The 26,412-nt window shown below is 35.9% G+C and overlaps 5 protein-coding genes across 8 annotated transcripts; 4 read left to right on the forward strand and 1 right to left on the reverse strand.

Moving 5' to 3' along the window:
- Positions 1-580: 580 nt before the first annotated feature.
- Positions 581-3,292, reverse strand: LOC18034818 (transport and Golgi organization 2 homolog). The gene is made up of 5 exons (XM_006422362.2): positions 2,875-3,292; positions 2,577-2,760; positions 1,305-1,511; positions 1,026-1,217; positions 581-955 (listed from the first exon to the last, which is right to left on the reverse strand). The coding sequence occupies exons 1-5, from the start codon at positions 2,955-2,957 to the stop codon at positions 827-829; spliced, it is 795 nt and encodes a 264-aa protein (XP_006422425.1). The 5' UTR covers positions 2,958-3,292; the 3' UTR covers positions 581-826.
- Positions 3,293-5,412: 2,120 nt separating this feature from the next.
- On the forward strand, positions 5,413-10,831 carry LOC18035168. Its single transcript, XM_006422363.2, has 9 exons — positions 5,413-5,871; positions 6,472-6,517; positions 6,670-6,748; positions 6,855-6,900; positions 6,995-7,093; positions 8,386-8,454; positions 8,537-8,885; positions 9,006-9,157; positions 9,532-10,831. The coding sequence occupies exons 1-9, from the start codon at positions 5,446-5,448 to the stop codon at positions 10,489-10,491; spliced, it is 2,226 nt and encodes a 741-aa protein (XP_006422426.1). The 5' UTR covers positions 5,413-5,445; the 3' UTR covers positions 10,492-10,831.
- Positions 10,832-11,947: 1,116 nt separating this feature from the next.
- LOC18034525 (probable serine/threonine-protein kinase PIX13) lies at positions 11,948-16,679 on the forward strand. Of its 4 annotated transcripts, none has more exons than XM_024178964.1 (7): positions 11,948-12,044; positions 12,984-13,511; positions 13,778-14,109; positions 15,168-15,303; positions 15,420-15,562; positions 15,808-15,931; positions 16,044-16,679. In XM_024178964.1, exons 2-7 carry the CDS (start codon positions 13,454-13,456, stop codon positions 16,490-16,492), a joined length of 1,242 nt encoding a protein of 413 aa, XP_024034732.1. In that variant the 5' UTR covers positions 11,948-12,044; positions 12,984-13,453; the 3' UTR covers positions 16,493-16,679. The 4 variants fall into 4 exon arrangements, with proteins under 4 accessions (XP_024034732.1, XP_024034733.1, XP_024034730.1 ...); XM_024178965.1 differs by lacking the exon at positions 11,948-12,044 and having other exon boundaries at positions 12,185-13,022; positions 13,148-13,511; XM_024178962.1 differs by lacking the exon at positions 11,948-12,044 and adding an exon at positions 12,185-12,467.
- Positions 16,680-20,152: 3,473 nt separating this feature from the next.
- On the forward strand, positions 20,153-23,505 carry LOC18034219 (probable galacturonosyltransferase 3). The gene is made up of 9 exons (XM_006422366.2): positions 20,153-20,269; positions 20,435-20,487; positions 20,594-20,633; positions 20,851-20,892; positions 20,963-21,100; positions 21,347-21,484; positions 21,564-21,898; positions 21,982-22,927; positions 23,034-23,505. The coding sequence occupies exons 1-9, from the start codon at positions 20,201-20,203 to the stop codon at positions 23,307-23,309; spliced, it is 2,037 nt and encodes a 678-aa protein (XP_006422429.1). The 5' UTR covers positions 20,153-20,200; the 3' UTR covers positions 23,310-23,505.
- An 85-nt stretch (positions 23,506-23,590) lies between these two features.
- Positions 23,591-25,950, forward strand: LOC18035190 (pentatricopeptide repeat-containing protein At2g17210). Its single transcript, XM_024179236.1, has one exon. The coding sequence runs from the start codon at positions 23,622-23,624 to the stop codon at positions 25,884-25,886; it is 2,265 nt and encodes a 754-aa protein (XP_024035004.1). The 5' UTR covers positions 23,591-23,621; the 3' UTR covers positions 25,887-25,950.
- The last annotated feature ends 462 nt before the right edge of the window (positions 25,951-26,412 follow it).

Raw genomic sequence — 26,412 nt, forward strand, 5'->3', positions numbered from 1 at the left:
ATGTGGCTAAGGCCCTAGAGGTTCAACCGGGCAAAAATTAATGGCAGATGTATTGAGGTCAGGTATAGTTCACTGCAACGACACCTGCGGCTGCCCTGTGCCTTGTCCCGGAGGTGCTGCGTGCAGGTCTGTGATACGAGTTTAATTTTTTCTCTCTGTATTAACTTAAATGTTATTGAATGCTTTTGCAGCTGCTCAACTGTGGCCTATATCGAGTACAATCACAAGTGTTGCTCATGCGGGGGGCATTGCAGCTGTAATCCTTGCACATGCAGTAAGATTCAAGCTAATAAAATCTGCAAGGCTCATTGTAGTTGCGGCACTGCTTGCAAATGCCCCACTTGAAATGCCTGATCTTAATTTGAAGTTGATGGGTAGCTTCAGCAGCCATATATATTGTAACTTAAATTTCTTTTAAATGCTGCCGACAATATGTATTTGCTTTAATTATATGCTTGTATGAGAGGATGTGTATATAGCTGAATAAACGAATAAAACTGAGTTTTGTAAATGGGAAGCTTCCTCAACCTCGCAAACAACTGTTTGAGCTTACCTTGTTTTTAATTTTCCATGCGACTCGAATCAGAAATTTGACGTTAACAAACTAATAGTAATTATAAAATGGCAGCTAATCATGCTGCAATTCTCCGGCCATAGGGCCATTTGCATATATGACAAATGACAACATGTATGTATACAATACGTTATCTTTATGACCAGGTAGTTAAAGAATTCAGAGAGCATTGAATTGTAGAAGTATATATTGCATATTGTTTCAACAAGACCTGCCACCAATGTAATCTCTAATGAGGTAGCTGCCGACCATCTACTTCTCAATCTGATAAGCCACAGTCTGCTCTTTCCACAAGTCCTTCTCAAGATGCCTTTCATAAAAGTACACTTCCCCATTTGATTTCACATACAATGAAGAAGTGCTTCTGGTGCCATAACGTCCCTGCACGTTCACGATCGCCAAAGATTCATTTTCTTTTGTGCTGGGTGAAACAAAGGATGTAAGGACTTACCAAAGGACGCTCTGTGTCGATGAATATTGAACTCAAGTGGGATTCTGTCTCAGGAGGATAAATGTCAGGCAGCAAGCCTTCATCATCTTTAGTTGTGTCCATCATTAGCTCGTCGGCCATTTCTTTCATTTGAAGTTCTCCTTCACCATATTTGTCCATCAGCTCTTTGAAAGCATGGCCTAGACGCTGAGCCTGAAAATGGAAAAAAACTACTCACTTTACCTGGAAAATAAACTATGACAAGCAACGCATTACAACTTTGAACTTCTAAGACATTACCTTGGGCCATGGAGAGTCCAGTAGTGCATTCGTTAACACATGGATACCAGGTGAAACCTCTGTGGCTATACTTTTACCTCCTTCTGACCTGTTGGTTACATAGACCATGGATTTGGAATGAATATTAACTATTACCAGGTTAAATCCATTGTACTGATCCGCTTCTGTCAAAATCTCTTCCGCAAAATCCAAGGGCTTCTTCTTGCTCTGTGGCAAAGCAGATTTAACATGATCGTGTTAAGTTTTTTGAAGCAATTCTCTTCAGCAAAAGAACAAATCTCATAAAACCACAGCGAACACATATCAAGCAAATGACCTGACAACAATTTTTAAGAACATCCTCCGTTGAAAATTTTGATTAATGATAATTCAGCCTCGTTTACTCTTAGAAGTTCAGACAAAAATGATTGGAACATCACATTGAATCAAAGCAAAAGCAAAATGTTTTGCCCTGAGTCCAAACATACCACATTGGAGGTAAAAAAGTGAGAATATCCCATGAAATGTGGCAATATTCATCAATCTGCAAAGCCATGAAGAGAAAAGGCCAGCAAATTCCATGGAACGGTCACTTCTACTCCCAAAGATGCCTCTTTGAACGCCTCTGAAATCAAGATGAAATAAAACAGTTACCTATGCTAGCGAGTAGCAACTCAATTGCCTGTCTTATTCCAAAACACGGGTTTGAATTTGACAACCATCTAAAACATGCCCAATGATCTGATCTGAGTCACTGACCACTCTGTATTGCAAAAAAAAATCCAGTCCATGGCATATGGTTATTACTTATGAAGTATTTCACGCTATGTAAGGCTCCCGACATTATCACTCAAGCTACATTTGCAATATGCAGATCACTCCTTTCTGTAGAGCAAGTCGGCAAACTATTTATCACCTAAGGTCAGAGAAGAAATCAACATTTGTCATGCCTGATGGTCTGGGGAGGGCTAGTCCAGATGCAGCCCGATCATTTATTAACTTGGAACTTGTCTTCTTGCACTTGTAAATCAAAGGCTTTTAACAAACCGCCGTTAGGAATGGCCCTTGTTTGTCTCCTTATTATACTAAGGATCTCATATTCCCATATACGTCACCAATTAACAGAAGCACAGAAGTTACACTTTGTTTATTGGATCACCAAAAGCATGAGAATTTGAACTCTCCCAAAACTCCAATCAAACCAATTGTCAAATCCACTCTCTAAACAATTACAAACCAAATATAACAGTAAAACTCTGAAAAGCAGAATAGATTATGGGGACATAAAATCACCTGCAAGAAACGAACGGGTAATTCACCTCTGCTCTTAGCTTGAGGAATTGACTGGACTTCCCTAAAATTGGTAAGGAAAGCAAATTTACCATCTGTTGTAGAAGCCAGCCATGTGCCGCCGGCCTTCTCGTCTCTTCCTCCCAAAATCTCTGCTCCTTCCCACCATCCTAGTGGCTTTGTAGGCCTTGCAGCAACAAAAGAATCAATCAAAACTCAACATAACCTACAAATTATATCCCCAAAACAACTTATAAAACGATGTCAGAAACCGGGGAAAAAAATAAAAAAGAATGCTAACCGGCTGTGATATTCATCTCTGTTGAATAATAACAGAAATGGGTAAAGTGGGTGAGCTTGCCACATAAACACAGCTATACACATGGCTTCGATGGGCTTCTAGTGAAATCTAGGCAATTCGCTCCCTAAGTATCTGACTTTAATACTCCATGACAATTTCAAACTGTTGAGATCATCTCAGATTTTGTCTGAGTGTCATTGGCGGTGATTTGACAAGAAGTAGAACAACGGCGGTACTAATACTAATAAGTTGGTACATATTTGGAATCTTAATACAACTCTTGAAAGGAAAAGACGCAATTGCCTTAATTATCACAAACCAAACAAAACACCCTCATTTTAATGATCAATTTAAAAGAGAAAAAAATTTCTCCTCGAAAGCTATCACTTTACTCTGACTCTTTCTTTCTCCTGTTGGTTTGGTTTAGTTTGGTTGCCATTCATTCATATACGATGGACCACCCTTTTTGCAAAGTTCCCATTTCTTTTTTCATTTTTTCCACCTCCTTCGTAGGCTTGGCAAAATTCGGGTCCGGTCTAGGTTTTAGTGTTGCCCAGGACCGGACCGGATGAGAGAAATATAAGATTGGATCCGGGTTAAAACCTAATTTTTTCAAGTCTGGTCCGGGCTTGAGCCCGGCACTTTTGGGGTCTGGATTTTGATCCAGGCTTTCTAAACCCGCATGTGATAACTTCAATTTTTTTTCTTCAATTTTTTATTTCATTTCTCTAACAATGCAAATTTTTAAAAAGAAAATAATCAAATAAACTCATTCAATCTCAAACTTTAAAAAAGAAAATAGTCAAATACAAATATATAACACACTAACAATGCAAATTTTGCACAAATGATAAATTAAAATTATTTCAATCTACTTTCTAATACCTAAATTCATCCAATTTCTAACTTAGACTCATTCAATCTATATATAAAATAAATAAATTAAATTCAACAACACAATAATCACACAATAAATTTAAATAACATCCAACATATCATAAATTCATAATTATATATATATATATATATATATATATATATATATATATATTTTTTTTTTAATTTATTAAAAAATAGGGTCCGATCTGGGTTCCGGGTTTTTGGTGTTGAACTCGGACCGGGGCCCAGAAATGTCAGGGTTTGAGAATTTCAAACCCGAATTTAGTTTTTCTGTGCATGCGGTCCGAATTTTGCCCGGACCGGATTAGCCGGGTCCGGTCCGGGCGGGCTTTTTTGACGCCCCTACTCATTCGTCCGGACCCAACTACCGGGCTCCACCTAATCTTTTAGTTCATGTGGGTAGGATTATTGGTAGTGCAACACAACTCGTCAAGACAACAAGAAGTATGGTAAGTTGGGTTTGACCTTAACTACTACTACTACTACTACTAATAATAATAATACATATTACTCATTATCCAAAAAAAGAAAGTGTTGAATTTATATCATCTGCAATTCTGTTATTAATTTTATTATATGCTTCGAGCTTTTCAATTTCTAGGTACGAGCATTTAATTACTTTCGTAAACTCATAATTAATTATATCTTTCACTTCGTTTTTACTCCAATAGAAATGGCACTCTGTATTTTATTATATTTACCATATTTTTAAAAATTATTTCATCATATTTACATCAAATTACGACAAGACATTTTAGAAAATGTATCAAAAACATATATGTGTTTATGTGCGTGCGCGCGTGTGTGTATATATATATATATATAGTTATTAAGTTAAATTAATTATAACTTACAACTGATCTAAAATTAATTTCTCACAATCAATAACTTAAAAATACAAAAAAAAAATTATTTTTAAATTATTATATATTACAGCTAATATAAAAACATAGTAAGACCCCATATATGACACTAGAAATGTATGAAATGAAACAAATATGTATAGCACATTTAATAAATAATTCAAGATAGTACTTTCTTATTATTGACACAATTAATAATAATAATAAATTGGTGAGATTTGTATTAGCCCAACTATAATGTGAAGTGACTCATAACAAGACAACCTGAATGTTAAAAAAAAAAAAGTAAGAAAGAAACTAGTGATTTATGCATTTTCTTATAAATAGACTATGCACGAAATTATCTAAAGTGATTTTATTTTACACTAAACATTTTCTCAAAAAGTTTTAGTAACTTATATTTTTGGTATTTTCTTTTAGAAAATAAACCCATTATCATACATTTTGACCAGCTGCCACGTACGAGCCATCACAACTAAAAACAAATTTTGAATCGAGTTGTCACGTGTCAAAGTCTCATTCGCAACACGTGCGACAATTACGTGCATCAATAGCCTTCTTTCCCTGAAATTTATAAGCAAAAGTTCATATTCTAATAAATAATCGTAATAACAACAACAAATGAATAAAAAAATAATAAAGAATTAATCACTTGAATAAAATAAAATAACGATGATAATAATAATAATAATAATAATAATAATAATAAGTGTGTGTATTTTTTTTTTTAAAAAAAACAACCTTGTTTGTTTGTTAAAACAAAAAGAGAGAGAAAGAGAGAGAACAAAAGGAGAGTGAAGAGGGAAAAATGGGTAAGGGAGTGGAGAAGAAGAAGAAGAAGAAAGGGAGGCCGTCTCTGTTAGATCTTCAAAAGCGTAATCTCAGGGAGCAGCAGCAACAACAACAACAACAGCTGCAGCTGAAAAAGAAGAAGAAGAAAGGCCTCAAGGATGGCAATAATTACAACTCTGCCCCTATTCTTACCCCTAATTACAATTCCGCCGCTGCCACCGCCCTTCGGCGATCTTCGCGGCGGAATCCCAATCCCTCGCCCGAGAAGGTTTCCGAAGGGGAGGACGATGAATCCGAGGGTAATCGGCGCGAGAAGGACCTGAAGCTTGTGCTCAAGTATCAAATATCCAATTCGAACGCCTCCGATTCGGACGAAAACGCGCACAAGAAGCGGAAGATCAATGCAATCGGTGGTGGATCTGGCAGTGCTGACTGTGAAAAGGTGCTTGAATTAGCAAAATTTAGACTTTTCGGGTTACTTTATTGGAAAAAAATACGTAACTTTTTTTTTTTTTGGAGTTTTGAGTAATTTTATTTGAAATTAAAGCGCCAAATATTTTTTCCGCGGAAATTAATGTTAGGACAGCGTTTTTGGAAGTACCTTGAACTTCGGGCCGTTTTGAAAGAGCGCAAAAAAACCGTGCTTTTGAAAATTCTAGAAACTTCGGTTGACTTGGTTTTTGTGTTTTGAAATTCGGACACTTTTGAATTTTATTTTGAATTTTGTTGTTGCTGTTTGTAGCTGTTAATATCACTTTATTTAAATAAAAAAGATGATGATAATAATAATAATGATTTTGACTGTCAAATCTGATAAAAAAAGTTGAAATTTGTCTTTTCTTTTGAATTATTGGTTCATGGTTATTCTTTTATATTTTTATTTTTTCAATTAACTGTGATTTTTTTCCCGTTTTGGAATTTTGAATGCTGTGCTACTCTGCTCTGTGCTTCTGAACCTATTTTAGTGACAAAGAGATTTGGTTGTTGGTAAGAATTTTGTTGCTTTATATATTTCGTAATTTTTAATGGGTTTTGTTTTCAGGGAGAGAAGACTATTTCTGGTGCGAATCCAACAAATAACAACCAAGGTCTGCTAATGAAATCTTATACTAGACTTAAAAGGAGATTTTTGGGAACTTTTTGCTAGTGATCTAAAATACCCATATGCTAAAAAGACTTTTTTTTTTTTTTTTTTTTTGGGTTTGATCTTTTTGGTGCTATTATGGTTGATAACTTGCAGGGGCTCAGTTGGAATTGGGACCCTCAACGCCTTTACCAGATAAAAAGCTATTGCTGTTCATCCTCGATAGACTTCAAAAGTGTGTCTATTTGTTTCTGTGTTTTTTATTTGATTTCTTTCATATGGCTTTTGTTTTTCAAGTTCATTGAGTTTTGTTTCTGCAAAAATTTTTATGTTCATTTCAGGAAGGATACTTATGGGGTGTTTTCTGAGCCAGTGGACCCAGAAGAGGCAAGTTCATTTAGTTTGAGACATATTAACTTGAGGAGTTTTGTGAATGTTTTTAATAATATTATCATATTTTTATATTGATATTCTTCTGCAGCTTCCAGATTACTGTGAGGTCATCGAGCATCCCATGGATTTTGGGACAGTGAGGAACAAACTAGCTAACGGAGCTTATGCCACCCTGGAGCAGTTTGAGGTTGGTTCACATGCTTGTGATTATATCTTTCAAAAACCTGATATTTTCTCCCTCTCCCTCTGTCAGTTTGTTCTTTACTGTTTCGATATTTATTTGGAATACAGTTTGTACTTTGCTTTCCAAATGCAGTATCTATTGGAACAAAGCATTGGCTGTTTTCCTGTTTGAAGTTAGATTTTCTTCTTCTTGATGAAAATTTGATGTTGTGCATACTATTAGCGAGCAAGGTCTTGCTAGATTATTCATAGATTTGTACAATTCTTAAATATTAGTTCATGCCACCTGCATTTAGGTGGAACTATTTCTTGCTTAAGTTAATTGAAATAATCTACTCTGATTCCCATGGTTTGTTGTGCCAATGATTCTTCTGATTTTATCCTTTATTGCTAATGGCTTATGTATCTACAAGCTAATATGATGTTCCGGAATTTCCTGATATAAGCTTAACTGCTGTGAACTCTTTGCTTTTGGTTTGCCAATCCCTCATGAATGCCGATGCTATTTGTAGTTGTATTTTTTTAACATGCATTGGAGATATTCAAACGGTAGAATAACGACATTTTATGTCGGTTTTCGTGTAAGATCCTAGAAGCCCCGTTTCAACATGACAGCTCACTACCTGGCTTTTTTTATTGAGGTTACTGTGTCTCCATTTGGTAATTGTGTATCATGTTTTAGGAAGTACTGTTTCCTTGATCAGCGGGAGTAAGTCACATAATCCAACATGGAATAGCAATCTTCTACTACTTTACTCCGTAGCTCCATCTTCATCTGTGATTTGGCCTCAGTGTACTTAACTGCGCATGAGAAAAGATAAATGATTGGCCTTGACATATTTTGTGCATAATGTTGTCATAGATATTAACTTGCTTCCTCTGATTCATTTACCCCTTTATATTCTTTTTGTCACAATTCTGAGATGCAATTTATTTTTCCTTTAAGATTTAGGATGATTAAAAGGATTTACTGTTAGCTAATTTAGTGCTAGTTATTGGCTTCTCGTGGGCATAAAGGGTTGGCCAAGGATAGTTTTTAAGTTTTGAATCTGCCTAAGTGATTTGCTTTCATCTTAATGCTGAATAACAAATCTAGGATTTGCTGAAATCCTTTTCTGCTCAAGATTGAATGGATGTGCTTTCTTATTTGGTATGGCTAGAGTAGTTATTAATCTTGATTTGTTAGCCTTTGAATTTACTTACTAAGTAATGAATAATATCTCTTTAAGCCATATATGTGTCAGAAACTGGATTTGCAGTTATTGAGAACTGATGTTTGGTTGCATTCTCACGCAGAAAGATGTTTTCTTGATATGCTCCAATGCAATGCAGTATAATGCACCCGATACCATATATTTTCGACAGGTATAGTCTGCTTTCAACTCTGAGTTTGGGATTTTCAGGACATCTTTATTTGGTTTTCTTAGATTTTTGTTTTTGCTTCTAGGCAAGATCTATACATGAGCTGGCAAAAAAGAATTTTGAGAATTTAAGGCAGGACAGTGATGATAACGAGCCTGAAACTAAAGTAGTAAGGAGAGGGAGACCACCGACGAAGAATTTTAAAAAGCCATTGGGCCGGCCCTCCTTGGAGCGCGCTCGTTCAGATTTCTCCTCGGATGTCACTCTTGCTTCTGGAGCCGAAAATACTGCCTTGACCAATCGTGATTTGGGAAATGGCACTCCTCATTTGGAAAAGTCTGGCTTTACGGATTCATCTAGACGATTTTCTGGGTCTTGGAATGATTTATACACTGGATGTCTAGCTGAGAACAAACTTGAGAGGAATGATGAAGGTGCTGGTTTATTTTTAGTTTTGGCTGGCCATTTTCTTTTGCTTCAACTTTGCTTTTCCGGTTTTGTTATGAATGCCATGTTTTTTAGGGGATGCTGAAGATTTCTATCTTTCCTCACAGTTTCATTGTCAAAGGGCTACTCAATGAAGCATGGTAAAAAGCAGGTTGTACTTGATGAGAACAGGCGCAACACGTACAAGCAATTTCATCAGTCACTGCAGGAGTCATCTGTTTTAACTACTTTTGATGCGGATAAGAAGCAGCTAATGACTGTATGTTTCTTGCTCTACCCAATTATCTGATAAACTCTTTGAAGAGGGCTCATGGCTGACATTCATGTAGTGGGTCCATTCAGATGATTCTTTGAGGCTTTTCAAAACTTATCCTAGTCCATTCAGATTATTCCTTCAGGCTTTTCAAAACTTATCCTTGAATATGTGTCCCTATGACTGACAACACCAAAAGAAATAAAATAAATTAGTCAGATTGGAGTTGAATGATAACCTTGGGGCAAATTTTTTAAACTGTGCACAGCTGCCATGCGTGGGGTCCATGCATGTGCTGCCCTCTCGTTGGTGGATCATTTTCATGTGTTATATTTGCCCTTTATTTGGTTAGATAATTGACTTGGTTTTGTATGGATCAGGTAGGGCTTCATTCAGAGCATGGATACACAAGAAGTCTTGCTCGTTTTGCTGCAAATCTTGGACCAGTTGCCTGGAAAATTGCTGCAAGAAGAATAGAAAGGTGTTTGCCAGCTGGAGTCAGGTTTGGCCCCGGATGGGTTGTAGAAAATGACCTTGCACCACAGAGGCCACTATTGCTGTCTTCAGCCACTGTAGGTTTGCCGTCATCATCACAGCCCTCTTTGATTCCTGAGAATTTGTCTTCTGCTTCCACACATTCTACCATCGAATTAAAAGGAGATAAATTAACAGAAAGACCAGAAGCAGAGGATTCATCAGAGAAGCCTGGACCCTCAACACAGTCTTCCTTGGATGGCCATTTTAAAAAGCCCAACACGTCTTCCCTCTTAGTTGTAAATAGATTTTCAGAACCCGCCAAGGAAAAAGCAGAGATAATCGAGGGATTAAAATCGCAACTCAATCTAGTAAACAGCAGTATGGGAGCAATAAATACAAGGCCTCCGTTTCAGATTCATCAGAACTCTGTAATTCGTCCAGGGATGAATGGATTTAACGGAACATATGGGTTTAACATGCCATCTCAAATGGGGAAACTAATTGGGGCAGCTGGGCCTGCTGGCTTCAGTTTTCAGTCACCTCAGATGGTCGATAGGATCTCTAGAACCGATACTAACTTTGTGCAGCCAGTTACCGCCAGCAGCTTGAACTCAGATGATCCCAAGTTAGATTGCAGTAGATCACTACAAAACTTGGAATCCCTGGGGTCTGCACCTTCTTTACCCGGGAATCATCAGCCAACTTGGCAAGTATCCCCACATCCAAAACCAGATCTTGGGTTGACGCCACAACAAAAACCAGATGCAGTTCCCCCCGACTTGAATGTCAGGTTTCGTTCTCCAGGATCTCCTAATTCTAGCCGAGTAGATTCAACTCAACCAGATTTGGCATTGCAGCTCTGAGAGCGATTGCATTTATTATTGTTATTATTATTTTCTTAATGATTATGTTAACGATAAAATGGCGGGTCTGACTGAGGCGAAGATGATCTCTTTGATTTGAAGGAATGGTGGTGATTGGAGCCACACCAAATTGTATTTGTAAGAGAGTAGTAGGTTATTCTTGTATAGATTAATGTTCCTTACCTAACTCCTAGGTTCACAATCAGAAAGGTTCTTTTGTCACAATGGAAACCATGATGTCACAAGAATTCATTTCCGGATATTGTAAGATGCTTATTTCATGCTTATTTGTAATTGAGGTCAGATTGAGACAATAAAATATGCTAAGATTTAGTGGCAACTGGGTTTGATGGCACTGGGACTGGGTCCATGACCAATGTAGTTGCGGTTGCTTGCTTCTCAATTCGTTACCAAGTTTCACCCTCTTTCGTCTTTCTATTCTGATTTGGTGGTCTTTAATAATTTTTGCAAACAGATGCATTTGCGGTCAAAGAGTTAAGTAATGAGAGCACTTGTACGCGTTTAACAATTTTAGTTTAATAAAATAAAACAAACAAATGCACGCGTTTTCCACAGGGACACCTGAATAATTTTCCTGTCAATTTATTCAAAATCAACTAGATCCTCTTTTAGGTTAAAATTTTCTCTTGTTTATTTTGTTTGTTAAAACCTAATGATACCGCTTTCATTCATTGAATGGTCGAAATATTTATAAACAAAGTGATGTTGCAAGGTTTCCTTCCGTTTGTTTCTACTTGTTATTATGCCAAAGTCACGATACAGAACAAAAGTGTTTGATAAACACTTGTAAGTTTAGTTTTAACAACACAACTAATTATTTGTCACATTTATTTACTAACAATAATCTTTAGAAAGTAATAATAAAATAATTTTTAACTGATAATTAACGGTGTTTACAAGACATCCTTTTAATTTTTCCTTAAAAAATGTCAGCACTATAAATTTCTATTTCATAAATATAGGATAAGAATTCATTAATGAGATATGTTTTTGCTGAAAATCACATCACAAAATCACAAAATCTTGATCAAAGGGGGTCTATTATATATAATTTTGTCTAAAATCACATCACAAAAGAAATGAACAATTTACGTCAAAATTAATATGCATGCGATAGTAATTGTTACCAATAGATAGAAAAAAGAGAAAAAGAGAAAAAAGAAAATGAAGAAGAAAAGTAAACCAACAAGGTTGATGGCATATCCATAAATAAGCCAGCCAATGTGAGTGAAAGTCAAATACAGGGGGAGAGAGAGAGCTGTGTAAATTTACTTTTCAATGTTGTTGATGCCTAGTGGGACAAAAACTTCAAAGACACTCAAGGACAAGGATAGTCAACCAAAGCTTTTCATTGGTTAAAAAGTCAAGTTTTTGGACCTAAAATAAAATTAATAAACCCTAAACCCCACAGCCCATAATGATAAAGATCTTTTGCAAATGTAGTGTATCTTCTCTTTTGAAGACGGAAATTGGAGAACAGGCTGTCGAGAAGACTCGAAGAAGATGATCAAGCAAAGTCCACCACCACTTCGGTAGTAGTAATATAAATTAATTCCAATCAAGAAATATGGAAACCCCCCCCCCCCCACCCACCCACCCACCCCAATTTTTGCTTGCTGCAATTTTATTGAATTGTCTTTCTATGGCATGCTTATAATATAAATGATTTCTTGGACGTATGCCGTACAACACAAACAAGAAATAAAGAACAAAGTTCACTTGTACATGCAATGTTTAGACAAAAAACCAAACCGGGAATGCATGTTGCTGTCTTTCTTTATTTAAGGTTTCAACAAGCTACTAGCAGCAGCTGGGTAGCACTCATTTACCCACCAAATTATTGATCACATTACTTATCAAAATCTTACCTTTCTAGTTCCTATTAAGTATTACACTATTAGAAGGTGATGGGAGTCACTAGTTCAATCTTTAGCAAAAGAAAAGATAGCGTTAAGGTACGGCAAAGAAACTCAAAACTTCTTGATTTGGGATTGAGTTGTTATGTCTGTTTTTTTTTTATTACAATTAAATGAGATTGCAATTTTCTTTGATTACCACCTGTGTCTCAGTCCAAATAAAAGTATTGATTTGACTTTGTACACCCTCCTATTTCTTGAAGAAGGGTCAAGGGTTAAAAAAAAAAAAAAAAGTTGGACATATAGTCTTCACACAATGATATTTGAGAATTAATGAGCTTTCTTCCCCATGGAAAGTCTAGACAAGGACGCAGGGTAAAATAGGCTGCTTATGTTTACGGCTTCGTACCTTTGTTAATTTTTTCAATTTTTAACTGAATTTATATATATGTGTGTGTGTATTTTTATTTTTTTTTGTGTAGAAAAAAAGAAAAGACAGAGACAAGGAAATTTCAGAATATTTAATATATCTCGCTTTTTCTTTCTTTGAATTCAATAATCAATTTCCTTGAGTTTGTTTGTATCTGACTTTGACTGACCAATACCAACTTCCAGGCAGGACACGGCAAGTTGACTTAGAATTAAACATTTACTGTAAGTCTTCAATCAATCAGCCGCGAAACTTGTTAAAGTGATCTTCTTGTTCAAAAGACTCATTCTTCTGTATAATTAATAAACATTATACCACAAGTTCTTTTGATTTTTAACAAACAACGCAGATACAGATACAGTCAATTTTAAACGTGTTGAAAGTGAAACAGAAAGCCAGGGTTAAGAGTTAAGGCGATTCAAGACTTGAAAGGAAACCCCATTTGGTATTTCCAAGTTTTGAAGCTGAAAAGATTGATCAAAGTTGAAGAAGAATTGAAGAGAGCTTTGGGTCAGCTTTATCATCGCATATAGATTTATATAATAAACAAGTCCTTTTTATTGCTTCTCTTTCTCTCTTTTTCTCTTTCTCGTAATCTATCCATAGCTTAAAATCAAATAAAGAAAGCCAGGGAACATAGACCAAAATTCTTCAGATGGGAATTTGCTGGAGTGACACACCTCATGATACTATTGGTCATCTCAGTAGCACAGGTACTTTCAAGTTTCAAGTTGCTCATCTGGGTTTGTTTAGTTTGTTTATATGATTTGGTTTGTATTTTAGAGATCTTTACAAGCTGTGAATTGCTTCAAGTTGATACAAGATAGTTGAATTTCCATTTCATTTGCTAGCTGCATTTATGACTCATGCCAAAGCCTCATCTTGATTGCATATTCGTTAATCAAATTTTAATTCTGTGTCCACAAGGTGGGGTTTTTGACCTCAATAGTAGATATTAATCAAACTTGTGATTCTTTAGGAATATCTCAGACAACCAGTCAGACAACGTCTACTGGGGTTTCTCGCGGCAGCAATGTCTCTGGTAACAGCCGTTTCTCTGCATCGAGTGGGGATGAGTCTTATCCCAATGGGCAGATCTTGCCCACCCCAAACTTGAGGATCTTCACTTTTGTAGAGCTGAGGGCGGCAACAAGGAACTTTAAAAGTGATACCGTGCTTGGTGAGGGAGGTTTCGGGAAGGTCTTCAAAGGTTGGCTGGATGAGAAAGCACCTGGGAAAAGTGGAAGTGGTACTGTAATTGCTGTCAAAAAATTGAATTCTGAGAGCTTGCAAGGTTTTGAGGAATGGCAGGTGAGTTGACTCGAAAGCAATTTGTCAATTTCTGAAATTATTGCTATTTTCATAGTCTATTAACCAGGATTTTTACTTTGTTGTCCTCATCTTCAGAAAGGTAGAATTTAATAAGATCACTAAAACCGAATATAGTATAAACTCAAGATTTTGCTTGTAATTTAGTTGCTCTACTCATAGGTAAAAAGTTTTCTATTTTGCTAAAAAATTAGTGGTTAGGCATCTTACTAATGAATACAGGTTATATGTTCGGAAGTTAAGATATTGTTTGGATAAAAGATGACATTGACACCCAAAACCAAAAGTTTGAAGATGACAGACTTTTGAATTTAAAGAGGCACCTTTACGCTTTCATGCTTTTTCGTATTCTTTACATGCCTTCAAAATTTTTATCTTTTTGCATGAAGAAAACCACAAGAACCAAGGAATAAGCCACTTCTAGAGCCTTGAAAGAGTAGCTTTAGCACTTTGTGTGTTTCTTCTTGTGTTGTACTATTCAAAGTCATAAAGACAGATGTATTCAACACCCTTGATGTATAAACCCTGTTTTGGTTATGGTGCTTTCAACATTGGCGAACAGACAGAATATGGGGAAAAAAAATAATGTTGTAGTTTTTAAACCCTCAAATGACCTAAGTTAGCTACCTAGAAACTTGAAACGATGCAGACTATGCGGTTACCATTTTGCTGTCCTATTGGAAGTGGGAGATGGTTTTTGTTGTATGTAGGATATTTTAGCAGTTAGTGTCTAAAATTGAAACTTGATTAGAAAGGACAATGGTAGTTGGAATAGGAAATATTTTTTGTATATAAGATGTGATTAATATTAGAGAATTCTAGGAATTAAGTGTTCTTATGAATTCTGTTGTGTGTCAAGTTAATAGTTGTGACTTTTAATATTTTTACCATTTTAAGTTCTGTCCCTCCTCTTCATCCACACACTTGACCACTCGTGCTTTTGAGGAACTGTTTTACTGGGTTTAAAAAATTTATTTAAATTAAAGAACATGAAGTATTCTAAAACTAGCAAGTTATCTCTTGTGTACTTGTTGGTGCAGTCCGAGGTAAATTTCCTGGGAAGGCTTTCTCACCCTAACCTTGTAAGGTTGTTAGGATACTGCTGGGAAGATAAAGAGCTACTTCTTGTATATGAATTTATGCAGAAGGGGAGCTTGGAGAACCATCTGTTTGGACGTAAGGGCTAATAATAATGATTTGCAGTCCATTTTGTTTGCTGCTTGCTGTTGCTGTTTGTGAATTTGGTAGCACCTATGGTATATCATCATGCTGTTGTTGTTTTCATTTTACAGGGGGTGCTTCTGTTCAGCCACTTGCATGGAACATTAGACTTAAGATTGCCATCGGAGCAGCTAGAGGCTTGGCTTTTTTGCATACATCAGATAAGCAAGTTATCTACAGAGATTTCAAAGCATCAAACATACTGCTTGATGGGGTAAGCTTGAATACTGCCTATAAATGTTTCAAGAAATGAGAGTACTTGCCAAAGATGTTTGTGGCTTTTGAACTTGTTAAAGAAAAAGAACTCTCAATTCATACTTCCTTTTTGGACCTTTCCCTGAATGGTTTGCTACAAGATGGTAAAGGCTAAGGCAGATTGTTCATGGAAGCATTGTAACTATACATGTAATTAGATTATGAATTAAATTTTAACTTGTTTTAGCTTTTCTTTTATTGCAGTCCTACACTGCCAAGATCTCAGATTTTGGCTTGGCAAAATTGGGTCCTTCAGCTAGTCAGTCTCATGTGACTACCCGAGTTATGGGCACATATGGTTATGCTGCTCCTGAGTATGTTGCCACAGGTAAGTCCTTTTGGGTTTGTCTAATGATCTGATTTTATATTTGTTCTGTAAATGGCTTGACTTTTATCCACTTTGAATCTTGACTAACTTTGATATTCTGCTGATTAATCAGGACACTTGTATGTGAAGAGTGATGTGTATGGTTTTGGGGTTGTTTTGGTAGAGATACTAACAGGCTTACGAGCCCTGGATACAAACCGTCCAAGTGGTCAACATAATTTGGTGGACTGGATCAAGCCATATTTGTCTGAAAAAAGAAAGTTCAGGCACATAATTGACGCTAGATTGCAGGGGCAGTACCCTTATAAAGCTGCATATCAAATTGCTCAGCTTTCCTTAAAATGTCTTGAAGCGGAACCAAAACATCGGCCATCAATGAGAGAAGTAGTCGAGACATTAGAACGGCTTCAAGCATCCGACCAAAAACCGAAGCAACCTAGAGTTCGTCCTACCCATTCCATGGCTCATCGCCAAGGTCAGCAGCCCCTGCACCATCGATCTCCACTTCATACAAATCTGGATAGAAATCGAGGCTATCAACACTCACCCCGAGTAAGATGACTTGGCAGGTCATCTTGATTATGCTGAATATTGTTCATATCCAAAGGTCATCACTTGTTTGTTTATGTAAGAGTTTTGTCCTTGTTGTAACATTCAATCAAGTAATGAAATTGAAAACATTGTACTAATAAAATCTTTTCCTTCCATTTAGCAAATTATTATAACTTTTAACTGATATGTGAATGTTTTTAGGGATTCCAATGGCTGTTCTGAGAACGAAGAAATTATTACTTTGATCTGTTTTCTTGTGTATTACTATCTTGTTTGTATCAATAAAGAGTTACAAATATTTGCCTACTTCGGTTCAGCATGCTCTCTTGTTCGTAGCCGGTTCAAAGCAGAGCTCGTAGAGGACATTGATTCGTAGTCATGTAGCGTCATTATATAATAATAATTATTATTATAAAAAAAAAAAAAAAAAAAAAAAAAACTTAACAAGAATATTGTAGGAGCAATTACTCGGATCACAAGTCGCCTCTTTTGTGTCAAAAAAAGAAAAATGGGCCAAGGCTTGGTTAATAACAATAAGTGCCCACAAACTACAAAATCGGGAAATTTCTTTTATTCAATTGCGTTTGGTGCTGGGTGACTCTATTTGATATGGCAACAGTCTATCCAACTCTCTTTAAGTCTTAACTGTGTGTGTGTGTGTGTGTTGGCATTTCTGTCTCTTCTGTTTGTTTCGTTTATAGGGCATTAACTAGATTGAAGCTGTGACCATAGGAAAAATGCTGTCATTTCTGTATGATATGGTATTAATTACTGTAACATGACAGTATTCATATTTTTATCTTTATGCTGTCAGTTCTTAGGATGGAATTGTTTTTTTCTGAAACTTGAGGACTTATCCACTTATAATATTTTGTTCAGGAGAAGCTCAGATGGATACAGAACAGAGGAAGACCAGGAAAGTTTAAAAGAAAAGAACTACGTGCCTCGAGAAGTTGCCTTCCATGTTTATATTGACAAGGAAATCAAAAACCTTCCATGTTTATATCGACATGGATGGATACCGAGGAGATGAAACCCATTGACGTAAAATCTGTCTGATTCATTCCAAATGCTATATATGCGTACCGCCTCCGGCTTTCATTGTGTCCAGGCTTGTTGCAGCGGGATTAATTTACTTACCCTCTGCTACTTGGAAGTTGATCAACCCTCTGTCAAAAATTGTTATAATGAGCTTCAGTTACATACATTAGTCTTTGATTTATTATCATGTGTCCGAGTTGTATGCTCTGGAGTTTGATATGTTGGGCTCTGATGTGCATTAACAATACGAGTTGGACTATTGGCACCCCTCTCATCTCCTCATAAAATCCCCCCTTTTAGTTATATTTATTTTATTTTCGAAAATGCCCTTTTTTTTTAGATACACTTTTCTAAGTTCTCAATTTTCATTTGATTTATTTTATTGTTAAAACTCAAAGTATTATTGTGTTATTTTTTTATTATTTTTAATTTTACTATTAATCTACACACAAATTAAAAAGTTATATGGGTGATAAGTTTTTTAGTGTTTATCATTGGTTGAAATAACACATATTTCAAATTATAATTTCAAAGTAATTTTAAGTATAAAAATATTTAATCAATAAGAAATCAAAAGAGAACAATAGATTATTTTAAATTTGTACAATTTATTTTAGTTAAATAAGAAATAACATATAGAATTTTTTTTTAAAAGGATTGATTATGAATTAAGTAATTTGCTAGAAAAAAAATCTATATGTATTTAATTTTCAATTGTCCTTAATTGTAATTTTATTTAAAGTGGGGTTTTGTAAGAATAATGTAGGGGTGCCAATAGCTCCACTCTAACAATACTATGTATGCTTTGGACTTTTTTATGCTGGACTTTGATGGTACATTAGTAAAATTATGTGGGCTTTGATTGTATTATATATAATAGAGTTAGACTATTGGCACCCCTTCCTTGATCTTGTAAAACCCCTATCATATTATAATTACATTTTAAGAACATATATAAATAGAATTAATCTCATTTATATTTTCTTTCTCTCTCTTCAATTTCATTTTACTTGCACAATATAATTTTTTTTTTAATCATTAGAATAATCTGAATTTAAGAAGCAATCTATAAATTTTTTTAATCATTAAATTAATTTAAATTTAAGAAGCAAATTTTTAAGCCAAAATAATACTCTTGTAATATATGTAGTAACAAAATTAGGATACAACATTGTGAGAAAATAAATTAAATAAAATTTTATGTCACTACAAATAATCTTTTAAGAATTCTCAAACTAATTGTTGCACCGAAAGTTTATATGTACGATAAAATTGTATTGGACCCATAAAATATTCAATATTTTATAAGGTTTTTTCTTACTTTTTCTTTTAGAATTTTCTTATAAATTAAATAATAAAGAAATTTTGAAGAAAGGAATACAATTATTAAGACTAAAAGAGTGAGAAATTTATTAGAAATTACAAGATTTGTAAATAATAATAGTGTTTATTTAAAAAAAGCTTACTTTTAACATTTAAATGGAATATAATTAAAAAGAGGGTTTCAAAAGGATTTTGGAGGAGATGCTAATAGTCCCACTCTATATAATATTTAAAGAAAAATTAAAAGCCCTTAATAGATGGGAAGGCAGTGAGACTTGTTTGCTATTTGTGTATTGGAATGGAAGCTTTTATAAATAATTCAAAACTTACCTCTTTTCTTACTTGCTTGAATTCTGTTGGCATGCAATCTTTTAATCAACTTTTTTTTTTTTTTTTTTTTTTTTTTATGCGTAACTGAGGTTGTGAAGTAAGCTGTGAAAAATTATTTTCTTACTCATGATTTATATATCTTCTGTGCTTGGAGCTTTGTAGGATCCAATTGATCATTTTTTTTTTTATATTTATATATAATAATACTATACAAAAGAATATTCAAAATCATCACTGACAAAACTAATGTGCTGCAGTGTCGAGATTGATTAATGGATCAAAATGAATAAATTCAGAAAAGACAAAGACAGATCAACTGCTTACCCCTACCTCTTCATCACGAAAATTTTATTAGGACTTCATATCTTTCTCTCCCTTTTTATAATCTTTTTTATGCGGATAAATTCTTAAATTATGTAGATTAGTGCAAGCACGCTATAAAACTGTATGTTTTTGTAGTGTAATAAAAATTACATTTATTAAATTATATAATTTAATCGTGTATATGTATTAAAAAAAATGAAGATACCCACACAATTAAGAATAGTGATGATATAAACATAAATTTTTGTACAAATTGATGTGTCATTAATTTATTAGTTCGATAAAAATATAAATAAATTATGTGGACTAAAAGATATTTAATTCAACTAATTTTATCATGCCACATCAATTTATACAAAATACATTTATACAAGAATTTATGGTTATATCATTACTCATATATATATATATATGAGTAATTTTTTTGTCAGAAATTTTAAAGTGTAGAAAAATCTGAGAAAATTTTAAAATCACATAACTTTAAAGACTTACAATTTTAAAGGCTTTCCGCACTTTAAAATTTATTATTAGAATATTTTTCATAGATAGTAAAATACGTGCTTTCGAATTTCCACGTCAGCGGTTCCGCGTCCGCCCACTCTCATCATGTGCACAGCCTGCGTATTTTAGCAACTTCCCTTGTAACGACAATTTCTGTAATATCCACCGCCGTTTTGATTCACACACTCTCTGATTTCCATGGAAGCTCGTCGACGTTTCTTTACACTCTCGAGCTTCGATCCTTTGCTTGTCGTCGCTCTCTCACTGGTACGCCTTGACGTACATTTTCAAACAGTTACTCACACTCTGCTGTTTAATCACATATCAACGATTCGCTGAATCAGCTCTTGTAATCACACCATTGGTTTACTTAATTTTTGCTTAATTACTCTTCTAATTTTCCTCTAGTTCAATAATTTTTCACATTCGCAGGTAATTGTTCATATTACAACCGTCAATGCAGAGGTCCCAGATGTTAGAAGACTGTAAGATCACTCATAAACCATTTTTAATCTGGAATTTAAATTCCGATTTTACCCTTTTGATTGTGATTATTATCCTTAATGCTTCAAAATTTTGTGTGTTTTTCAGCCAAAGAGAGCTTAAAGCACATCGGCCCTTGTATGATAAGGTTTAACATCTGTCTTATTTGATATGATTGCTACTATTGTCAAAACCACTTTTCATAGAGCTCTTCCTAGATAAGAAATTACTTGGAAGTGCTTTTCCGAGAGGCATAGTTTGGATTTCCTTGTGGTTTCTCTTTTATTTCTTTTGCTGAGCATATGATTGAGTTTTACAGCTAATGATTATATTTTAAGTCTCCTTTTTTCTTTTATGGTGAGAAGGGTGATGGTGCTGCGAGGTTCAACAATGATCCAGACATAAAGGTAGTCAGCGAAATTAGTGTACTTGGTGACTGATGGTTTTTGTCACTTATATTCCTCTGTTTATGTGTAGGATATTGACATAATTGCTACGTACAGTGATGTTTCTGGTGCTGTTCGAATTAGTAGAGTGAAAATGAGTCACCTTTCTGCTTCATGGATCTTGGAAAACCCTGCTGATGGAGATAATGGCTTGCCAAATAGTTCCCAGGTACTTAAAAGTTGATTTTAGCATCAGATTTCTGATCACACAGTTCACTGAAAATTGAAGAACTTTTGAAGTACTAATTTGAAATAGTCTACGAAATCATGGAAGCCATGGATATATGAGAAATACAATGCCCCCTTCAACCTTGATTTCATTAATATTCTCAACTCTGTGGTTGACATGGCCACTTGAGTTATTTTATTATTAGAGAAACAAACATGTAAATTGCTTTATTCTATCCACTTTTAGACACTGGGAGATTCATTTCAAGCCGGTATGAATTTAGAAGAAAATGTTGAATATCCTATGGGTGATCATCAATCTGAAGAAGTTGGATTTTTCAATCGTCAAAAGCCCCCACTGAGTCCAGTGAAGCTTAAGCGCCAGGTGAAAAGTCAAATGCATCTACCTGTTTCTATATGCATTATGTGAATTTGATGGATATCTAACATTCCTTGCCCTTCAGATGTTGCGGCAGAAAAGGATGGAACTCCGAACAGCAGAGCTTATCCGACAAGATAACGAAAATGACAACATAATGCAAGAAACAGCATTTGAACAGTCAAAACGACTTGAACCCAGAGTCACAGGGAAGTATAGCATATGGAGGAGAGATTTCGAAAGTCCAAATACAGACTCTACTTTGAAGCTTATGCGGGACCAGATAATTTTGGCCAAAGCATATGCACATGTTGCCAAGTCTAAGAATGAAAGTAGCCTTTATAATTCCCTTATGAAACACTGCAAAGAAAGTCAGCGTGCTATTGGAGATGCGAATTCTGATGCTGAGCTTCCCTCAAGGTATTGCTACTTTATATCACTGTTTTGTTGTCTCATATTTTGTCTTTCTTGGCTTTAATGCAGCTCATTTTTACTGGTTCTAGTGCACTTAATCAAGCACAAGCAATGGGTCATGTTCTTTCTATAGCAAAGGACCAATTATATGATTGCCCTACAGTGCAAAGAAAATTTCGAGCCATGATTCAGTCAACTGAAGGTACTGTAACTGCACTGAAGAGAAAGAGCTCATTCTTGATTCAGCTAGCTGCAAAAATTGTCCCAAGACCTTTGCATTGCTTACCATTGCAGCTAGCAGCAGATTATTACCTGCAGGGTCATCACAAAAAGGAGGAGCAGATTAACGAGAAGTTTGAAGATCCATCTCTCTACCACTATGCCATCTTTTCTGACAATGTACTTGCAACATCTGTGGTTGTTAATTCTACTGTGGCACATGCAAAGGAACCAGAGAAACACGTTTTCCATATTGTGACAGATAAATTAAACTTTGTAGCAATGAAGATGTGGTTTCTTGTCAATGCTCCTCCAAAAGCTACAATTCAAATTGAAAACATTGATAGTTTCAAGTGGTTGAATTCTTCTTACTGTTCTGTTCTTCGTCAACTTGAATCTGCCAGACTTAAAGAGTATTATTTCAAGGCAAACCACCCTTCCTCGCTTTCTGCTGGGTCTGACAATCTCAAATATAGGAATCCGAAATATTTGTCAATGCTCAATCATCTTAGATTTTACCTTCCTGAAGTTTATCCAAAGCTAGAAAAGATATTGTTTTTGGATGATGATATAGTGGTTCAGAAGGATTTGACACCTCTTTGGTCTGTTGATCTGCACGGGATGGTAAACGGTGCTGTGGAGACCTGTAAGGAGAGCTTCCACAGATTTGACAAGTATCTCAACTTCTCTAATCCGTTAATCTCTGAGAATTTTAGTCCAAATGCTTGTGGTTGGGCATTTGGCATGAATATGTTTGACTTAAAAGAGTGGAGGAAGCGAAACATCACTGGAATATATCATTATTGGCAAGATGCGGTATAGCTTCTTTATCTCTTTTCTCCTGGAATCCCTTCCGAGTATGTATTTGTTTCTTGAATGCTGTGTAGTATCCTTTGAATGCTAACGGAAAATTGTTTTGCAGAATGAGGACAGAACCCTTTGGAAACTTGGCACGTTGCCACCGGGATTGATCACCTTTTACAATCTCACCTATCCGCTAGACCGGAGCTGGCATGTCCTGGGACTTGGCTACGATCCAGCTCTGAACCTAACTCAGATAGACAATGGGGCTGTCGTCCATTACAATGGAAACAACAAACCATGGTTGGATTTGGCAGTCTCTAAGTACAAGCCTTACTGGTCTAAATATGTAATGTATGATAATTACTATCTTAAAAATTGCAACTTTAGGGAATAACAATTCTTTCTGTTTACTCTTATCACACACGCAAACACAATATCTCGTCATAGGAAAAAGGGCAAAAAGATGAAAGTCTCAAGTGTCTTGTAGCACTCATAGAAACTCTTAACGTTTTATTTTGTGAAATTAATATTTCATTCTTTATGTCTCCTTTAATTAGCATGGCAAATACAAATCTAAATCGTCGGCCTATGTTTGGATTGAGGCATTCTGGAACGGTTATTATTATTATTATTTTTTAAAAAGAAACAAACAAAAGAATAAGGTGAAAAAAAAAGGGAAAAGAAAAAAGCGGCCTTGGATATATAAATGCAATTTCCCACTTCTGATTCGTTGGCAATGCGGTTCCCGACAACCAGTCTCTGGAGCTTAAGGCTACATACTTGGAACTTGAGAGTCAAAGAGTTGTCGAAAAATGGAAAATGGCAAGAACTTTTTTCCCATTACCATGAAACGAAGAAAGTTGTAGTTGATCTAAATGACCCTTCAGTGTATCCTCTTGTTGTCAAGGCATGTTCAAATCTCTCGTATATCCATGGAAGGTTAGTTCATGCATGTTTGGTCAAGCAAGGATATGAATCATTTACTTCAATTGGAAATGCCCTGATGGACTTTTACATGAAATGGAGGTTTCCAGATTCTGCAGTGGCAGTGTTTGATGATTGCATTTGTAGAGATTCAGTTTCTTGGAATATAATGATACAAGGGCACCTTGATCATGGTACTTTAGGGGAAGGACTTTGGTGGTTTTATAAAGCTAGGGTTGCTGGTTTTGAACCCAACAATTCTATTTTAGTGCTTGTCATTCAGGCGTGTCGGTGTCTTGGAGCTTACTATGAAGGATTACAAGTTCATGGCTATATAATTCGAAGTGGGTTTTGGGCTGTTCATTCAGTTCAAAATTCTGTGCTGAGCATGTATGTGGATGCTGACATGGAATGTGCACGAAAATTGTTTGATGAAATGTGTGAAAGAGATGTTATTTCTTGGAGTGTGATGATTGGGGGTTATGTGCAGAGTGAGGAAGCATTTTCTGGCTTGCGGCTGTTTCGACAGATGGTTTCCGGTTTCAAGAATGAACCAGATGGACAAAGCTTGGTTAGTGTTCTTAAAGCCTGCACCAATTTAAGGGACTTGACCATGGGAAGAATGGTCCATGGATTAGTGATTTATAGAGGTTTAGGTTGTGATTTATTTGTCGGGAACTCTTTGATTGATATGTATGCAAAGTGTAAAGATACCGACTCTGCTTTCAAAGTTTTCAGTGAGATGCCCCAAAAGAACAAGGTCTCGTGGAATTCTGCCTTATCCGGACTGGTTGTGAATGAAAAGTATTCAGAAGCTCTATCACTGCTTTATTCCATGGGAAAGGGGGTGAACGAGGTAGACGAGATCACTCTTGTAAATATTCTCCAGATATGCAAGTGTTTTGTACACCCAATGGAGTGCAAGTCAGTGCACTGTGTAATACTCCGGCGGGCATTTGAATCAAATGAATTAGTATTAAATTCTTTAATTGATGGTTATTCAAAGTGCCATCTCGTTGAGCTTGCTTGGAAACTTTTTAATGACGTAAAAAAACCAGATGTGGTATTATGGAGCACAATGATTGCTGGGTTCACACTTTGTGGTAGGCCTCGTGAAGCAATTGCTGTTTTCCAAGAGATGAACCAGGCACAGGAGAAGCCCAATGCAATTACCATTATAAATCTACTCGAGGCTTGTTCTGTTGCAACTGAACTGAGCAGCTCAAAGTGGGCACATGGAATTGCAATTCGCAGAGGCTTGGCAGAAGAAGTAGCTGTTGGAACTGCAGTTGTTGACATGTATGCGAAATGTGGTGCCATAGAAGCCTCAAGAAAGGCCTTTGATCAAATTTCCAGGAAAAATATTGTGTCATGGAGTGCCATGGTAGCAGCATATGGCATGAACGGTCTTGCACATGAGGCATTAGCTTTGGTTGCTGAAATGAAACTGGGCGGTCTCCAGCCCAACGCAGTAACAACTCTCTCAGTGTTATCTGCTTGTAGCCATGGTGGATTAGTTGAAGAGGGACTTTCCTTTTTCAACTCAATGGTTCAAGATCATGGGGTTGAGCCTGCATTGGAACATTACTCATGCATGGTTGACATGTTAGCTCGGGCTGGAGAGCTTGATATTGCTATAGATTTGATTAACCAAATGCCTGATAATTTGAAGGCAACTGCAAGTGCTTGGGGGGCTCTCTTAAGTGCTTGCAGGAGCTATGGAAACACAGAGCTTGGAGCAGGAGCCACGTCTCGTATTCTTGAATTGGAAGCTCAGAACTCAGCTGGCTATTTGCTTGCATCAAGCATGTATGCAGCAGGTGGCTTGTGGGTTGAATCTTCAGGAACGAGACTGTTAGCCAAGGAAAGAGGGGTGAAGGTTGTTGCTGGTAACAGCCTGGTGCATGTTGATAATAAGGCTTGTAAATTCATAGCGGGTGAGAAGGCACAGTCCCACCCGCGCGGTAGTGAGGTTAACATTATTGTTAAGCAGATACACAATTGTATGAAATTTGATGAGGGGAATGATTTTTTTGGGTATCTTTGAATGATTTAGAAATTGTTACATATTGGTAATGCAAATTACAAATTCCGGTAAGTTTAATACATGGCGCACTTCACATTATGTACAGCATCATTTAGATATCACATAGTGTCCGGATTTTGTAATGTAAAGATTCTTAATTGGAAAAAAAAAAAAAAAAAACTTCTAAAACGAAACACCAATATGAATATGATGATATTGAATATGTTGATGCGAGATTCTGGTTCTCCTCGTTTTACTACCAGACTCTCTACTCGATCAACTTCACCACGACCAGGAGGTCTCCTCGTAAGGCTTCTTCTCCAGAGGTTCCTGCGCACACAGACAAGTCAGAGTACGCCGGTCGTTTTCCCGGCGCAAACCCTCCGACGCTCAAGTCAGATATGAAGGTTCGGGGAACGCTTGCCACAGATCTTATGGTTTTTTCGTAGTTTTCTCTTCTTTAGAATTCTTTAGCTCTCTTCTAATCTCAAAATTGCTAACCCTTTTACCTTCGTTGGCTACCTTTTTATAGGCTTCCTCTGAATCC

The sequence above is a fragment of the Citrus clementina genome, unplaced genomic scaffold, assembly GCF_000493195.1.
Source record: "Citrus clementina cultivar Clemenules unplaced genomic scaffold, Citrus_clementina_v1.0 scaffold_8, whole genome shotgun sequence".
NCBI classification, from domain to species: domain Eukaryota; kingdom Viridiplantae; phylum Streptophyta; class Magnoliopsida; order Sapindales; family Rutaceae; genus Citrus; species Citrus x clementina.